General features: G+C 50.9%; 1 protein-coding gene across 1 annotated transcript; it reads left to right on the top strand.

Annotated features, from left to right (window-relative positions):
* The first annotated feature begins 10529 nt into the window (after positions 1-10529).
* Positions 10530-11771, top strand: FCRL6 (Fc receptor like 6). Its single transcript, XM_073798652.1, has 2 exons — positions 10530-10574; positions 11133-11771. Exons 1-2 carry the CDS (start codon positions 10530-10532, stop codon positions 11769-11771), a joined length of 684 nt encoding a protein of 227 aa, XP_073654753.1.
* Positions 11772-18315: the final 6544 nt, after the last annotated feature.

Here is an 18315-nt window from a genome sequence, read left to right as displayed (position 1 = left end):
TCACAAACTGGAATTAGAGAAAGACAATAAAACAAATACAATATAGTGTGATGAAATAGGATAATGGAGGCATGAAAAAAAATGGTTTAAAAGGCACAAAGATGGGCTTCCCTGGTGGCGCAGTGGTTGAGAGTCCGCCTGCCGATGCAGGGGACACGGGTCCATGCCCGGGTCCGGGAAGATCCCACATGCCTGCAGAGCGGCTGGGCCCGTGAGCCATGGCTGCTGAGCCTGCGCGTCCGGAGCCTGTGCTCCGCAACGGGAGAGGCCACAACAGTGAGAGGCCCATGTACTGCAAAAAAAAAAAAAAAACCACAAAGACCATACTGAGTGTATGCCTGTCTCCTCCTAAGCTCCCAGGGGCACAGATGGACTGGGCATTGAGCAAGAGCTAAAAAATAAAAAATAAAGCTTGATGGATAAGTGGGTAGGTGGACAGAGAATGACCTTTCGGTATTAATAAAGATGATCTCACTAGGGCAATTGTCCATGTAACCACAGGGGATTGCTGCAGACCTGACACAAACTTTCCCATTGGCCCTTCCAAGTTCTCTCCAGGTCTCTAGGAGGGAGAGGAGAAGAGGTTGATCAGATGCCTCATAGTACAGCCAGGCCCAGAGCTTCATTCCCAGTCTGGCTCCATCTTCACTGGACTCCTGGTCTTTACAGCTCCTGTCCTAAATTCTAGGCTTTTGATAAATCTCCTCAGTTCTCTCTTTCAAACCTAATTCAGAGAAATAATGTCAAGTCTTTCCCTAGGCCTCCAGTCCCAGCTAGGGATGTGGCCCCAATCCCAGCAGGCTTCATGGCTGAGAACATTTACACAATTTACTTCACCTCTTTGGGCCTTTCCAGTACAAACTAAGGTTGAGAGGAAGGCTCTGGTAGCTCAAGGCTTCTGCACTCTTTTCCTTACAACAGTAGCTAATCATCAAGCACTTCCCACTTGCCAGTCATTACGCTAAGCTTGCAATATTCAAGGCATCCACTAGCCACATGTAGCTATTTACATTTATTTTTACTTTTTAATTTAATTTTTATTTTATATTGGAGTATAGTTGATTTACTAGCTATTTAAATTAAGTAAAATTAAAAACAAAATTTCAGTCTCACTAGGCAACCACAAGTAGCTACGTGTGGCTAGTAACTACTGAACTGGACAGCCCAGAGAACATCACCACCATCGCAGAAAGTTCTAGACAGCATTGTCTAAGTGTTTCTCAAGGTTCTATCTTCTTTAAACTTCCTAACACCCCTATGATGCAGGAGTAATTGTTTGTCCACTTTAGAACGAAGGATTCTGCGGTACAGAGAGGTTAAAAACTTCACCAAGCTCTCAGCCTATTAGTACCCAGAGCAAGGATTTAAGCTCAGGTGGGTGGTTCTGGGGCCCACCATGCTGTCTCCACACCCAGAGCTGCCCCTAACCCCTGCTATCTACCCTGCCCTTCCTTCTTACCTCCTAGGGGTGGGGCTGAATCTTCCCATTCCCCAGAAGCCATTGTCCCTTACGACTGCTCTCCTGCCAGCTCACCCTGAGGAATGAGGGGCCCTGGGCTTCAAGCCCCTTCTGGCTGAGAACCCCCCCTCTGTTACCCTCCCCACCCTCTTTTAGCCCCTTATTTCCCTTAAAGTATTAGTATTATGGGTTTTAATCCCGCCAGCCCATCCCCGCCTTGATTCAAGGTGAGCCTGGGTCTGGGAAGAATCCTAACCTGGGAGCAGCCCTACTTCCCTCGGGTGACCTTCGTCCACAAGAAATGATGTGCAGCCATTTCAGCTCAGAGAACCAACTTCACTGACGCCTCTGAAGGTGCAACCAAATCTTACTCTGCAGGGGAACAGTGAGGAGTGGGGGGGCTTCATGCACTCAAGCTGCCCGAACCCAGTGAAAGCGGAAGCAGCCAGGGGCCGAGGCTTCAAGGGTTCTGCCTGCAAAGCACCTCGAGTGCTTGCAAGCTAGACTGTTTGTGGTTGCCCCATCTCCTACCTCAGCTGTAGCCCACGTTACCCTCTAGACCTGCAGCTGAACAAAGTTAAAGACAACTAGAGTCAGGAGATCTGTTGGAAAGAGAACAAGAGAGGAAAATGTATAAGTGTTAACATTGAGCTGAGCCAACAAGATATTCGATTTCTACTTTACTTCCTCACTCCTTTTACCTCCCTCCCAATCAACGGAGTCTCAAAAGAATTGCCTGGCAGTGCCAGATTGGTTTCCCATTTCCACTGAATCAGAGAATCTCGGGCAAGAAAACTTAGAAAATTCACCCCGTCTGTTCCTGCTTTCAGCAGTAAGCACAGCAAATTCCAGACTACAGTATATGAAACTTCTCACCCAAAGACTTCCAGGAACAACCTTACTGTCAGAAAGTGCTTCCTGGTATGTTACCCACCTCTCCATGCTTCACCTTAAACTCACATGTTCAGTCCTCAGAGGATGTGCGGGTTGGGGAGATGGCCTTCTCTGTTGAGAGACCAGTAGTTTCCAGTTTTTAATCTGATGCTGCTATGAACATTCTTGCACCTGTCTTTTGGTGCCCACACGTGTGCATATACGTAGGAGTGAAAACGCTCAGTCATCAGGCATCTATATGTTCAGTTTTAGTAGATTCTGCCACACAGTTCTCCAAAGTGGTTGTACCAATTTGTGTTCCCTGTGGAAGTGTATGCAAGTTCTAGTTGCTTCACATCCTCACCAGCACTTGGTTGTCTATAGTTTTGGCCATTCTTATGGGGGTTGTGGTGGTATCTCACTGCAGTTTAAGTTTGCGTTTCCACAGTGATTTATGAAGTCAAGTTCCTTATCCTGTGTTTATTGGGCGCTTGGATATCTGCTTTTGTAAAGTACCTATCCAAAATATTGCCCATTTTTCTAGTGGGTGGTCTATCTTTTTCTAACTGACTTGTAGAAATTCTTATATTCTGGGTACGAGTCCTTTGTCAGCCATATGTATTGAAAATACCTTGCCACCCTGTGGCTTGCCTGTTCACTCTCCTAATGGTGTCTTTTAATGAATGGTTCTTCTCAAAATAATAACCTGACAGTCTTAAAGCCTCAGATTCAGAACCTCCAGCCCCATTCTACCCCAACCTCATCAATCCCTGATTCTCTCCTGAGCTCACAGTCCTGTGAACTCTTTTCACGATTCCACTTCTCTGCCTCATTGCAGTGTCCAGACACATTTCTCCTTGAAGAAGAGGGTACCTTGGAGAACTAGAGGTCACTCGGGGTGGGGAGTGGATGATCTTAGTGTTTCTAGAGCTGTGCTACCTTCCAGACTAAGTGATGCTGAGGCCAAGCAAATCCTGGCAGTGTCTGGGTCTTTCCACAGCCCTGTCCCACCCTAGTTCCTAGCATAAGCTTTTCAAACCACAGAGAGAGCATCCAAAAGTGCTTGCTTGTCGCTTACCTGACTCCTTTATGCTTTACAGTCAAGAAAATTCATTGGTTGTAACACTCCTTCTACCAAAGAAGAAATACCAATTTGAGCTTTTAAAGTTTCTTCCCACTTCCCGTATTTAGATTATCAAGCACTAACACCACCCATGTCAGAGGGGGTCACCCACCCACCCCTGTGCCTGTGGCCTAGATGCTGTCCCTCCCAGTCTCACCCCTGCCTTCAGTCTGCCCCTCCTCCACGCCAGGCCAGGCCCCATGCTGCTCTGGACAGTTGCGCTGCTCTTCGGTAAGTCACCAAGCGCCAGCATCCTCTTCTGGGCACCAAAGACTGTGAGTCGTTCCTAAGACGCGAAGTTCCTTATTTCACCTTTCCTAGTTCAAGTGGGTTTATGGCTGGAGCTTGAGACAAGTGCGTGCACATGGGCGTGGCTGAGAGTGATGGGGATGAGAGTGATGGGCATGGAGACGTAGGGGAGTCCTGGTGTTTCCTATCCCATTTTCCTGGCTCCTGGAAGGGCAACCCTTCGATGTATCAGAGCTAATTTAGGGAGGCAGAAAATCACATGCTGAGACCCAATGACACTTTTACCCTGTGAAACCGGGTTAAAATATCCATCAGTGCTATTTTGAAAGGAAAACGATATTATAGAAGGGAAGGAGGCTGCCAGAATGTAAGAGAAGAGATCGGGGAAATGGGAAAAAAGCAATTCCGTGCATTTCTGTCAGCAACAGGAGCAAAACATGGGGTTTTATAAGGAGATACGTTTTTATGACGCCTCAGCTTTTTTTTTTTTTTTTTTTTTCTTTTTTTTTTTTGCGGTACGCGAGCCTCTCACTGTTGCGGCCTCTCGTGTTGCGGAGCACAGGCTCCGGACGCGCAGGCTCAGCGGCCATGGCTCACGGGCCCAGCCGCTCCGCGGCATGTGAGATCTTCCCGGACCGGGGCACGAACCCGTGTCCCCTGCATCGGCAGGCGGACTCTCAACCACTGCGCCACCAGGGAAGCCCCGAAGCCTCAGCTTTTTCTTAGAACCAGTCACCAATGACTGGGTTTCACACCTGGTCAAGAGGTTTATGCTCTAAGTGTCCAAAGCCCCCTTCAAACTGACCATTCTTCTTCTGCCTACACCCTCTCTCTATTGTGGAGGGTGGCGGGGGTGTTCTGATTTGGGTCTGACTGGTCCATGGGGACCGATACGAAGGTTCAATTCCATTCTTCTGAATCTATACCACTCTCCTTGCTCTGAGCACCCCCGGGCCAGTCGCCCCTGCCAGTGACTGCAGGGACTGGTCTCCAGGCAGAGGATTGTTGTGGGGTGAGTTCCTCGGCTCCCCCAGGCTCGGCCCAGGCTCGGCCCAGGCTCGGCTCAGGCTCGGCTCAGGCTCGGCTCAGGCTCGGCCCAGGCTCGGCTCAGGCTCGGCCCAGGCTCGGCTCAGGCTCGGCCCAGGCTCGGCTCAGGCTCGGCTCAGGCTCGGCTCAGGCTCGGCTCAGGCTCGGCCCAGGCTCGGCTCAGGCTCGGCCCAGGCTCGGCTCAGGCTCGGCCCAGGCTCGGCTCAGGCTCGGCCCAGGCTCGGCTCAGGCTCGGCCCAGGCTCGGCTCAGGCTCATCTACTGTCCCCCTGCTACACTTAAAAGGAACAAGTCTGGGCACATAGTGCTTTACGGTTTCTGAGTTGACTCACTTTTTGTTTTAAACTTGGTCCCAGAAGTTTGTTTGTTTTCATTGAACCAGAAAAGCAAAACCATTCCTAAATGCACTTGCTTCCTAGACAGAGTTTGTGGGCGTTTATCCCCTGGGAAGAAAACACCTGTTTCACTCAGGGCTCTTCCTTCCCCGACATCACCGTGTTGCCCTGTGTGTTCTATGAATGGCCGTTTGGACAAGTGAGAAGGTCAGTGCTCACGTTAGTGCAGGGACAGGATGGCCTCGTGCCCGGATACACCCCAGAGGAGAGGTTGCCAAGGGCAAATCACTTCCTTGTGAAAGGAACAGCCCTTGGACTTGACTAGATAAAGTCTAAGAGTTTCCCAGCGTGTACCCCAGGATCTGGATGGGAGAGAGCAAAGGAAGAGGGAGGGAGAGTCAGTGACTGGCTGACTAGTGGACAGAGTATGGGGAACCCAGGCAGGACTGAGTCACACCTGAGGCTCAGGACCCCAGAAAGCCAGCCTAAGATTCAGACCCCACGGCTAAGTGTGTAGGAACGGAGTTACCGTAAAGGTAAAGCTGCTATTTCCTCTCAGATGTGGACAGAGAGACAGAGAAAACAAAACACTGAATACCTGCTTTGTTGTACATACATTATCTCATCTAACCTTCAGGACGTTATAGGGCAGGGTTTTTTTTTATCTCTATTAAACAGTTGAGGAAACTGAGGTTCAAAAATGTTTAAGAAACTTGCCTAGAATTACGCTGCTAACAAGAGCAAAATTACCCTGGTAACAATGCAAACCCAAGTTCATATGATGTCAAACCCCGTGTTTTCTCCATTCTACCTCACTACCTCTAGTCTGGGTATAGTTGGATTCTAATCAGGTAAAACTAGAAAATAAAATTCATGTAAAGTGCCTGGCAGGACCTGGTCACACAATAAATGGTGCCTATTATTAGTATTGGCTATCAGGGATTCAAGAGGCTAGAAGGCCTGACATTGAACATGCTGGTACATGGCTGTACGCTAAAGATGTATTTAAAGTTTAGGAGATGAACCTTGATCTTCCTCTGAGCTGGGCATTAGCCAGTTTCACTCTCAATACTGGAACCCACCCCCCATGTGCAAACACAGCATCTGTGACACACGACCCTCCCAGCTGCATGGCAGCCACACCTGGCAAAGCAGCATGTTGCGATGTGGTAGAACTCGACCGTGGCATAGTTCCTCACGTTGAACTGAAACCTGCCTCTCCGATCTAACTTCCGTGAATTGGTTCCACTTCTGCCCTATGAAGTAACAAGTCTCTCCCTTCTTTTAAGCTTAGCCCATCAAGTATTTGAAGGCCACTGTGTATCCCTGTGTACTCTCTCCCGTCTTTCTCGGATAAATGTCTCCCAATCCCTCTAATAGGAACTGCTTTCTAGACTCTGGTCATTGTCCTAGTCTGCTTGATCTTGAGGGCTTTGTCAGTGGGCCAGCAGCTGGTCTTTCTCATCCCTCCCATAGTGGCCTGAGTGCCGAGCTCAGTGGGGCTGCTCCCTGCATCATTCGGGACTCTGTTGTGCGACTTAGCGTGACAATAGCTCTCAGCTATCTCATCACGCTGTCACATCTTCAGCCTGCAGCTCACTGAGGCCCTCGGGTCTTCTTTATAGGAACTGCTGTAGGGAGGTGTCGCCCACTCTGTCCCCAGTTGGCGGCTGTCTTGATTATACACTGTGGTCCTGCAGTCACAGCCACAAGGTCTTGCAGTGCCCTGGACAGCAAGTCATCAGGATCTGGGGACACGAGCTCATTTGAAGTGCCTATGCTCCCTGGATGCCTTCTCTCTTGTTATAGGCGTCAGTCCCCTCAACCCTGTCTGTTCCTCGCTTTGTAGCTGCAAAATCGTTTTCCAGGGGAGAAGAGAAAGGAAGGGGAGGCATCACTACCCAGTAAGGTCTTACTTAGTCACTCTGAGGTCAGGCCTTCTTTCTGCTTTCAGTCAATGTAGTAACCACCTTCCCAGGCAGAGGGTTGATACAATCTATGTAACTACTCTGTAAGGGAAAAATGACTATTATCTTTTCTGTTATGCAGACAGAACCAGGAACTGGAGGCTCTTGAACTTTAAACAACTTGTCCAAGGTCACATAGAAAGAGATGAATTCATGAGTCTAGTCCAGGTCGTCTGGTTCCAAAGCCTGCATGCTCTCCACTACACCAAGCTCATAGAAGATGTGTTTAGACATGGAGGGATGGAGGGATGGTAAGAAAGAGATTCTGCACACACTGAGAACCTGCAGGTGAGTTAACCTGAGTAGGTAGAGAATGTGTCCCAGGTCACGTGGACAGCAAGGATGACAGCCTGTGAATGAACACGCCAAACATCTCCTGAGGGGGTCTTCACCCACCCCCTCCAAGGCCATTCTTGCATTTCTCAGGGTTCTGCACAGCACCCAACAATGAAGGGCACAGGTAAATGCCTGGGGACAGGCTGGACTGACTGCACTCAGCCCCACACCATTCATCCTTTCACCCCTTGCCCCAAAGCCCAGAATACGCTCCACTGCTTTATATGCAACTGCGCCCCTCAATTTAGGGTCCTCCATCCCTTGGACTGATCACACCTGCCTCACTTCATCTGTCATCATTTTGTGGTTTGGCTTCTCTTTCCTGGCCACCTGTTCTCCTCAAACATTGGTTCCTCTAGAAGCATTAGTGCAATGCATGCAAGGTGCAACACGGTGTGTGATGCGCTGGCCCGCTGATACTTCTCTTATCCGTCCGAGCTGCCCGTCCACGTCCCACGACCTCCAGGGAAATCTCACCTCTTTCCTCTGATCACTCCCATACTCTATTCCCCAGAGCTCTGTGGACAGATGGACCACAGGAATCAGGTCCTGCCTTTGCTGTCTGAGTTCTTCTGGAGGTGTAAATTGGACCCTCGGCACATTAGCGTAAGAATCTAGTCCTATGTTTTCTATTTTTGTTCCCTGCCCCGCATGAGTGGGCACAAAGGAAAGCATTCATGCATTTATTCAGTATATGCTTATTAAACACAGACCACGATCCAGGCACAGGCACTAGGCATAGGTAACACCGCAGTGAACAAGACAGGCAGAGTACCTGGTCTCATGGGACTTACATTCTAGACAGAGGGAGACAGTTGATAACAAGTAGGCAATTTAATGATAAGATAATTTCAAACGGTGATAAGTGCTCTGATGGTAATACAATAGGGTATTGTGATAGTGATGGAAGAGAATTCTTTTGACTGGGGGCCCCCAGCAAGACCTGTTTAAGGAGGTGGCATTTGAACTGAGATAAGGTAAAGGATTCTGGGCAGCAGGTCCACCGTAAAAGTTGAGTGGCTGAGTGGCTGGGTGGCTGGATGTCTGGGTGACTGGGTGGTTAAGTGGTTAGATAGTTGGGTGGCTGGGTGTTGAGTGGCTGGGTGACTGAGTGGTTGGGCAGCTTAGATAGTTAGGTGCTTAGGGGGCTGGGTGGTTGACTGGTTGAATGGATGTTAGCACCCATTTATAAGGTGACAGTCCTCCTTGTCAGAAAGCTTTTTCTGCTACTTAATCGAATTCTATCACTTTGTTCTCTTGCAGTTCCCTGCGTAGGGAAAACTGGTGAGTCTTGTCTATGTCTCTTTCATTTCCAAGTGTGTCTCTGGGCCAAAACTTAATGGACGGGGAAAAGTCAGGGCCATTGGGTCCCCCAGAAACATCTTCAGAGCAGCACCTGCCTAGGCTTCTTCCTCAGGAGTCTTCACTAATGCCCAGGAAGAGGAAAAACCCAGCACTCTACTCTCTCAGGCCGAGGATAGTTATAGGGTGACTCAAGTCCCAGAAGAATGGCTCCCGGCCACTGTCCGGCTCCCTTACAAGTAGCAATGGCTTCAATCTCCTCCTCTCAGTGTGGCTCTGGCGCTCCTGTAACCTCCATTCATCAAGGCTCTGGACTCCCTTCCATCCCTCTAATGTTCAAAGAAGCAGGCATCTTTCTCTGGGGATCTTCCTTCTTTCTCTCTTGGCTACCTTTGCCCTCCCGCCCATCCTGTCCCACTGAACTCCATGGAGCCTCTGTCAAGTAGGTGGAAACTCTGGCCTAGAAACCTCTTGACCTCCAAGGACATGTTCTGTGTACGCCAGGGAGGGAAATCTAAACCAGTAGTTAGTGCTGCTAGAAAGAGCAGCCAGGGAAGCAAGACCCATTATTCAGCTGGGCTGTGAGCATCATTCCCTAGTCTAGGGGGAGGGGAATGGGGTCTAGGGATCCAGGTGGATCCAGACAAAGGCAGGATGTTCTGGGACTCTCCTCGGGGCTCCCTGTCTGATTACTCATCACTACTCCCAGGCTTCTGAGGCTGTCTGGGATCAAAGGAGTATGTCCTGGGGCCAGGCCAGCCTGGGATTGCCCTGCAGGTGATGCTGGGTCCCCAGGAGCTCTTTTCTTGTCCATGTCAGGACATAAAATGCATTTTAGAAATGAGGACAGAAATGACAGCTCCTGCACCATGACTGTGGTGGAAATGAACCTCACTGCTGGGAGTGCCGATGGAGGCTGGGCCTGGGGAAACCTGATGAGGGAAGCAGGAGGGAGCGAGCCCAGGCCGTGGCACGTCCAACACCCACCCCTCCAGCTCCTCTCTGGTGGACAGGGGTGCAGCTCCCATCAGAGGCGGACGCTGAAGAAAGAGCTGCACTGGAGTCACCAGAGGAAAAGAAACCCATCTAGGGGAGTGAGAATCTAATAAGGAGGAATGAAGCAGAACAATAGATGGAAGGAACCCAACTTGACTCAGGCTTGTCAAGGTGGCGGAGGAAAATGCAGTATAAAAGGAGACAAGGAGGGGGACTTCCCTGGAGGTCCAGCGGTTAAGGCTCCGCGCTTCCACCGCAGGGGGCATGGGTTAGATCTCTGGTCACAGCCAAAAAAAAAAAAAAAAAGAGACAAGGAGGGTAGGAGGGAAAGAGGCCAGAGAGAAGGCACAGGGAGAGGATGGGAGGGGAGGGGGGAATAGAGGAGAAGGGCAGAGGAAGGAGAGAGGAAGGAGGGGTGCAGGAAAGCAGAAGCCTGGGCCGTGGGCTGGCGTGAAGGCCTGGGAGACAGTGGCAGCTGTGAAGGAGCTGACCAGGAGCCTCCATCCCAGGGAGGGCTGCGGGAGGCATTAGGCTGCGGGAGGCATTAGGCTGCGGGAGGCATTAGGCTGGGGGACTGAGGGACCTGCAGCTCCAGGGTGACCCTGCTTCTGTGTCTCACAGCCTGGCTCAGCCTCCAAGTGCAGCCAGACCCCGTGTTTGAAGGGGATATCCTGACTCTGCGCTGCTGGGGAAGGAGGAACGCAGAGCTGTCCCAGGTGAAATTCTACAGGGGCGGAAAATTCCTCCATCTCTCTAAGGACAGCCAGACTCTGTCCACGGGAACAGCAACAGTGAACAGCAGTGGCCGGTACAGCTGCACTGGACAGGTGACATACATGCAGTATGTGGGCAGACGAACCTCAAGGACTGTCACAGTTCAAGTCCAAGGTGAGTCACAACTTGGGGGACTGGGGGGAGCGGGAAGGGTGCTGCTCAGGGGTCTGGTCTTACAGGTCAGCAGCGCTCTGGGCAACGCCCCTCTCTCTGGCTTCCCCTGATGCTGGGCCAATCTGCAGGGCCCTGAGGTGTCCAGGATGCTGTCCACATGCCCTGCCCCCCCCCATGGGGCATGTCTGGAGCCAGGGAAGGGGGGGAAGATGCCCTGTGGGGAAAGGGAAGAACCAGCCCTGATGCTGCCCCCCTTGAGACCCTGAGCCAGACCCTTCTCCTCTGGGCACTAGGTGACCTTTAAGGCCCTTCTGTCTCTGGTCTTCTGGGACCCCAGAGGGGCTCAGGGCTGTGGGAGTCGGTTCAGAGCTGGTGTGTGGGATGAGAGGCCAGGTGCTGGGAGACAGTGACAGCACTTCCCACAGGCACAGGGCAGGGCCCGGGATGTGCCGAAGCTCAGACCTCACCTCAGACTCCAGGGGCCTCGATGTCCAGGGCTCCCCTCCTGAGCTGCGGGCTGCCTCTTCCCAGAGCTCTTCCTGCCTCCTGTGCTGAGAGCCCACCCCTCTCGTGAGCTCCGTGGGGGGAGCCCGGAGCCCACTCCCCCGTGAGGGGAGCCAGAGGTCAGCCTGGCAGCTCCTCTTCTCCTTGCACAAGGAGGGCCACACCCTGCAGGACAGGGGCCTCCACCCAGAACTTTGCATCCCAGCAGCCGAGGAGGGAGACTCTGGGCTTTACTGGTGTGAGGCGGCCCTTGAGGGTGGCTGGGTCCAGAAACAGAGTCCCCAGCTGGAGGTCAGGGTGAGGGGAGGACGGGGAGATCCTCCCCAGGGGCCTGGGCAGTGGGGCCCCCTGGGAATGTGGGGAGGGGTTCCTAAGGGAGGAGCCCGGGGGGTCCCGCTGACCCTTCCAACTGTGTGCTGCCCCGGTTCCTGTGTCCCGTCCTCTGCTCACCTTGAGACCCACCAGCCGAGTTGTGGAGCTCCTCCCCTCCGATCCTCATTCTACCTCAATGGGGACACCCTGCGGAACCACGTGGCTCCCCATGGTGGAGCCGTCTCCTTCCTCTTCCCGGTGATGTCAGAGCAGGATGCTGGGGACTACACCTGCGAGGCTGAGAACAGCGTCTCCAAAGAGACAAGCAAGCCTGAGACACTCTCTGTGGATGGTAAGTCTTGTCCCCCAACTGGGCTGTGAGCCCCAGGAAGCTGGCCAGGGTCAGATCTCACTCCTCTGTGTTCCTCCCGCCATGCTGGGTACAGAGCAGGCACTGCATGACTGACTGAGCATGGACCCCGCTTGGAGCACCTGTCCACTGAACCCAGCAGGGAAAGAATGAAGTCCACAGAGAGTGAGGGGCACCGTGGAGGGAGGGCCACATGGTCTTCCATGGAATTGCCCATCCATGTGGACATCCTTTGATCCGCCCCTCATTCCCACTGGCAAGGCTCCTTCAGGCCAGGGGGTTCCCACTAATGCCAACCACTCTGCCTCTCCTGTGCCAGTCTGGGGTGTGTTTGTTAATTTCATCCTCAACGCTCATGGTCACCCCTACTCACCCCCCAGGTCCTCGGGTCTTCTCTGTCCCCACTAGCATCAACTGGCTGGTTCCCTGGCTGCCTGCAAGCCTGCCTGGCATGATGGTCGTTGCTGCTGCACTTCTAGGGTATTTCAGACCCCAGAGAAAAACCGGTCAGTAACTCTTTCTGGCTTTCTCGATTGCCGAATCCCTATGCCAGGTACAGCCCAGCCATTGGAAAGCCAGAGGCTGACAGGACCAACCGCGTACTTCTGGGTATTGGGAAGAGGAGGGACTTTTCTTTGCACGTCATACAAAGGGGCCCCAGGAGGGACACTTACAGCTTCCAGAGCTCACACACACAGACACAGCGTCTCACACGCCCAATCACCCAGAGAGCGCACAGACACACTCCTGCCCACTGGGGCATGAATGAAGGCACAAACAGGATTTCTTACAAGCCAAACGAGGTGTAGATCAACGTCCTTCACATTTGGAAGACAGTCTGTGGCTGTGAATGTACTGAACAAACCCAAAGCCTCCAGTTCTCTTGTTAAAGTCAGCAGAGCTCCGGCCTGCTTAGCGGAGGAGAAAGAAGACGTGAGAACTCCAGTGCACGTGCATGCTCACGCATACACACTTCTGTGCCGTGGTGTGCCCTGGGTGAGAGTCCATGGCTGTCAACTCATCAGGAAGGAAGTGTGGTGGAGAGCACTGGGGAATAGCCCGGTCCCAGCACTGCTATTTGCTAATTCAGTAACCTTGGGCCAGCTCCTTTCAAGTTTCACTAAATGTCTCCCTCTTGGGATGTTGTACGGTCTGAGTTAGTGAGGTGACATCTGTCTCATACCTGATGTATTAGCCTGGCATTGAGTGGGTGCTCAGTACATTCTCATTCTGTTCTGAGCGCATCACCCCGGCAGGTTCCCAAACTGCCTTTGCTCCTGTTATCCATTCTGTAATTCCTCTGATCAGAGTCATAAAAAGTTGAGCTAAGGGCTTCCCTGGTGGCGCAGTGGTTGAGAGTCTCCGCCTGCCGATGCAGGGGACACGGGTTCGTGCCCCGGTCCGGGAAGACCCCACGTGCCGCGGAGCGGCTGGGCCCGTGAGCCATGGCCGCTGAGCCTGCGCGTCCGGTGCCTGTGCTCCGCAACGGGAGAGGCCACAGCAGTGAGAGGCCAAAAGTTTAGCTAAAATTCAGATGAGAGAAATTCTATAGGGAGAGAATTCTATAGAGAGAAATAAGTGAAAATAATCAGATAAATGGCATTTCTAGGTCACCTATTGGTTTTGAAATCCCTGACTCTCCTCTTCTTCCTGTCATGGTCATGATAATTAAGCACAAATGTTGGCTTTCAAAGCAATCACCTTTGGTGGCTACAAGTTTATTCTAACCCTTGTTTGCCTGGGGCTGTGTTGAAGGGAATGGCTCCCAGTGCCAAAGCTATCTGGTGCCAGTTTATTCCTAGGGCTTCAAATCCACCTGCTTCTTCCTCCCTGGGGGCAATATTTTTATTTTCCACTTGCCAAGGGCAAAAGTAATTGTTCTCATAGACCTCCGGCTAGATTTGCTTTTTCAAATTGGCAGCTCCCTCAGTTAAGGAATTTGTGATGAGTTCTGAGAGCTAAGCCAGACTGTTCTTTGAGGAAGAGCACCCAGTCCTGCAATCCAAGTAGTCTTCCCTGACCATCAGCCAGGATACCTGAAAGCATCTCTCCCCAGCCCTAGACCCACTACCTCACCAGGCACCCCAGTTAGGGCTTGAGCCAGGCTCCGACTTCCTCTCCCCTTTTTAATTTAGCAGCCTTTGTCCATCTAACTTCTCATCTCTCCTTTCCTTTAGTCTTGAGTCTAGATTTCATGAAGGCAGGCCAGAGTTGCTTTAAGGTATACCCGTGCAGTGGGAGAAAGATGGAGCCAGGCCCAGAGTTAGATGAGGAAGCAGCTGGAGTAGGGGACCATGAACTGAAGATCTGTGAATTCTACCGTCTCTGCACCTGTCATAAAGCCAGCCTGGTCTCAATAGCATGGGTGTTTCTGCCCACTCACCTCTGGGTCAGAGAGTTAAAGGCAAAGCAACACAGTACAGCCATCTCCCTCCCAGGCCCAAACAAGATGGTGGAGGAACAGTCACTGGTGAAAGATCTTCAAGAGGAAGATGCCTTTCACAGGGAACAAAGGAACGTCCCTCTTCATGTGGCGATTTTGCCTCCCCACCCATTCCCACTCCCCTACCCCGCCCCTACTGCCAGTCTGGGAGCACCTGGGCTCCATTTTGTTAAGGAACCTGTCTCTCATGAAAATAAGACTCCTGGTGGTGGGCCTATCATCTCAGAAGCTCAGGGGCACACAACCTTCCTTAGAATGTCACTCAGAAAACCACCTTCAGGCCCAATTCCATAGCCACACAAGAAACACAGTCCAACAGCTTTTTTCTTCATGCCCAGCTTTAGAAGACCCTTAACCATTTCCAGACAGCATATCCATTCCTCAGCAAACACAAATGTGCCACCACTGAAGATATTCCACAGACTGTATCTCTGAAGGCAAGGTTCAAGACATTTTGACCAATTATGGAATTACTAGGACAAGGATGTGGTCATACAGGAGGTCTACTTGGAAGTAGCAGTTACCTAAGTGTGCAAGTTCTGGTTGTTTGCTTAAAAGCGTTCATCTCATTTCCCACCGTCACACCTCCCATAAAACACAGCTCCATCAAAGTCACAGAGCTCTTCGCGAATGGAGACTCAGAAACACAGCCTTGACAAACGAGCATCAGAGGCCTCTCTGAGTCTCCACAAACGCCCTCTTGGTTTCACAGGAGGAGCCATGTCCAAAGGTGCTACCTGACAGCTCTGATGCTTCCTTGCTGTTAGAGCTAACGAATATTTCTTGGCCACCAGGCATGAGCCAGGTGACCCAACATCCACCTGTGACCCAATTCCTATCCCAAGAGCTAATTTTTAAAGTTCTGGAAACGCCTGCTTTCACAGAGGCAGCATGCTAGTGGAGAAAAAGTGTACACACTGGATTAAGATTGTCTCCACCACTTTCTGTGTGACCTCGAAGAAGTCACCTCTCCCAACCTCAGTCACCTCATCTAAAACATGGAAATCACAGTATCAACCTTTGCAAGGTGGTTGTGAAGAACATCAGACACCAAAGATTTAGGTAGGGGGGCTTTTGTGACATCCAGCTCTGTGCTTGTCCCTGGGTAAGGAGGTTTGCTATTAAGTAGACGCTGTATTTGAATTCCCTGGCCCTGTTTCTGGCACATGGTATGTTGTCAAAGTTATTAGCTTTTCCTCCTTCTGAAAAGCAGCCTGACTGGTGGGTCTGAGCCCTTTCGATGCAAGGATGGGACCCATCCTTTCTGACCCTGCTTCCTCCCAGTTTGTGATTCCCATGGAGCCATCCTCCCCTCTGGGGTATTTTTCAAAGGAAACATCCCATAAAATTTAACCGTGTCCAGGGCTTCCCTGGTGGCGCAGTGGTTGAGAGTCCACCTGCCGATGCAGGGGACGCGGGTTCGTGCCCTGGTCCAGGAAGATCCCACATGCCGCGGAGCGGCTGGGCCCGTGAGCCATGGTCGCTGAGCCTGCGCGTCCGGAGCCTGTGCTCCGCAACGGGAGAGGCCACAACAGTGAGAGGCCCGCGTACCGCAAAAAAAAAAAAAAAAAAAAAAAAAAGTTAACCGTGTCCAGACCTGTGAATTAACCCTCATTAACAAACCAGCCTCAGACCTCCAGCAACCTCTCCTGGCATTCTTTTTTTTTTTTTTTAGTTTAATTTTTTATACAATTTTTAAAGGTAATTTTATACAATTTTTTAAAGGTAACTGATTCTTTCTCTCAGCCTCTCTGTCCCCACTGTCCAGTCTGCTCTCTGAGGGTGCTCAGTGAATTGTGCCTTTGCATCTCCTAGGGCCCCTTCCACCCCGGAATCTGCCCCCAGCCGCAGGTGGAGAGGAACACCCACTGTATGTCAATGGTAAGGACTTGCAGTAGCACCAGTGTCTGTCCATAAAGGCAGAGAAAGGCCTCTTAAGGGGAGTCATGAGAAAGAAGGCCCCATGAGCCCGAGGCTCAGGAATCAGAGTCATCTGGGGAAGGAAACAGATGGCTTCTGGGGAGAGCTTAAGGGGCCAGTGCATGGAGCTGGTGGTGGGAGAGGGAAGCAGGAAGGGATCCCAGCCCCCAAGAGGGAGGTGTAGACCCAGGGTTAGCAAATTTGACCATGGGTCAAATCTGGTCCACCAAGTATTTTTGTAAAGAGCATTGTGTATGTGTCTTGTGTGGCTGCTATCACACTACAGAGCCAGGTATTTGCAAAACCTAAAATATTCACTACCTTTTTTACAGAAAAAGATTGCCAACCTCTAGTTTAAACAATGTCAGGGCTGGGGAAGCTGCTAGAATCTGCTGCAGGGGTCAGGCACCTCCTACCAAGATGGATATCCCACATTAATAACTGCTTCCCACTGCCAGTTATCTATCATCATAACAGCCCCTAATTAGCTTCCCTCCATAAGTGTTTCTAGGTCTTGAGGCAGGAGAGCAGGTGGGTCCTATTCAAGCTGCAGCTGCGTTCCTTCTTTCAGTTCATTGCCAGAATGAGAACGATGAAGGGGTTATCTGCTCTGTGGTACGTACGATCCCAAAGGAGAGTGAAAGGTGAGTGATCTCGGGTCAAACTTGACATCTTTGCTAATGTAAAGGGGAAGTTTGGGGCCTAGGGTGAGGTATCACTACCACTATCATCACCATGACAACTGTCATCACCCTGACCACCATCATCCCCCTGACCACCAACATCACCCTGACCACCAACATCACCATGACCACCACCAACACCCTGACCACGGCCACCTTCACCACCACCACCATCATCTCCACCACACCTCCACTGTTACCATCCCAACTAGGGAGGAATTTTTTTTTTTTTTTGCCCTTTTCTGAGCATTGTGGAGCAACAAAGGAAAAACAGAAAAAGAATGATACAGTTTGTCTTTGACCCTGAGTGTAAGTCTAAACAGGACAGCCTCAGCTCTAAGAGGAAGCCATAAAGACCATGAACCCCGGCCGCAGATACCAGAGTCAAGACGGCAGGCATGGGGAAGGCTAGTCCACTCTCTAACAGACAAACAGGCAACGTGGAATCATGAGAGAAGTGTGGGAGTCAGTCAGAATTGAGTTCTGTGGAATGTGGAGTCAGTCAGAATTGAGTTCAAAACTTGATTCTCTATACTCACTGTGTGCCTGTGGGCAAGTTATTTAAGCTCTCCGAGCCTAATCTATAAAGTGTAGATAATGCCTACTTTGTAAGATTATTATGAATGGCTAGGAATAGAACCTGGGTTCTAGAATCCATAAAGATTGTCTGGTATGCAATAGGTGTTCAAAAATAGGGAGCTTGTTTTATGTCTCACCTGTGCTGAGATTTCAATTCCTGGTCTGTCAAATGGATCTGAGTCAGTCTAGGGACTCTGCTCCCACCCATAAAGGGCACTAGGGAAAGTGGACAGCCAGGACGTCTCTTGGACTCAGGGCACTTCTCCCAGGACCTGACCGGTTGCTGGCCAGAGCATTGCCAAGCAGATGGGAAAGCACACGTGGGTCCAGTTCCTTCCTGAGAAGAGTCACAATGAGGACTTAAACATAAGAAAGGAAAAATGAAGCCAACCTCAGACTCCATGGTTTTCATTAGCAAAATAAGGAAAATAAGAAAATGTGATCCTTTTAATCCTAGCAGGCAACAAGGGTGAAGGCATGATGCGGGGCAGGGTTGGGGTCTGGGACAGTCTGCTTGCAGCTCAAGCTCTGAGCAGGCTTTCCCTGTTGGGTGGGTGCAGGGACCTGAAACCCAGAGTAAGGAGAGCTGTTATGTTCCAAGATGCATAGAAGAGGGGATACTGGATCTTTTATCAGTGGGAGAATGCTTCACGTTCACAAAGATTCAATATTTGCCTACGGTTCCACTTCTTATGGAAGTGACTGTGGAGAGTTATTCACCTCGCTGAGCCTCAGTTTCCTCTTCCCACTGTGAGAAGGCATCAATACCCCCTACTTGGCAAGACTGATGTGAGATTGGATATACAGAATTATAGTTCTGTTAGCAGTATACTAGATAGATCAGCTATATAATTTTCACAGCTAAATGGTTGCCTGGTGCAGAGTGGCTGTCTAATGGAGGAGTTATTCTAGAAGTATCTTGAGCACCTT

Source organism: Tursiops truncatus, chromosome 1 (genome assembly GCF_011762595.2).
Source record: "Tursiops truncatus isolate mTurTru1 chromosome 1, mTurTru1.mat.Y, whole genome shotgun sequence".
Taxonomy (NCBI): Eukaryota; Metazoa; Chordata; class Mammalia; order Artiodactyla; family Delphinidae; genus Tursiops; species Tursiops truncatus.
This window is presented reverse-complemented; position numbering and strand designations above follow the sequence as displayed.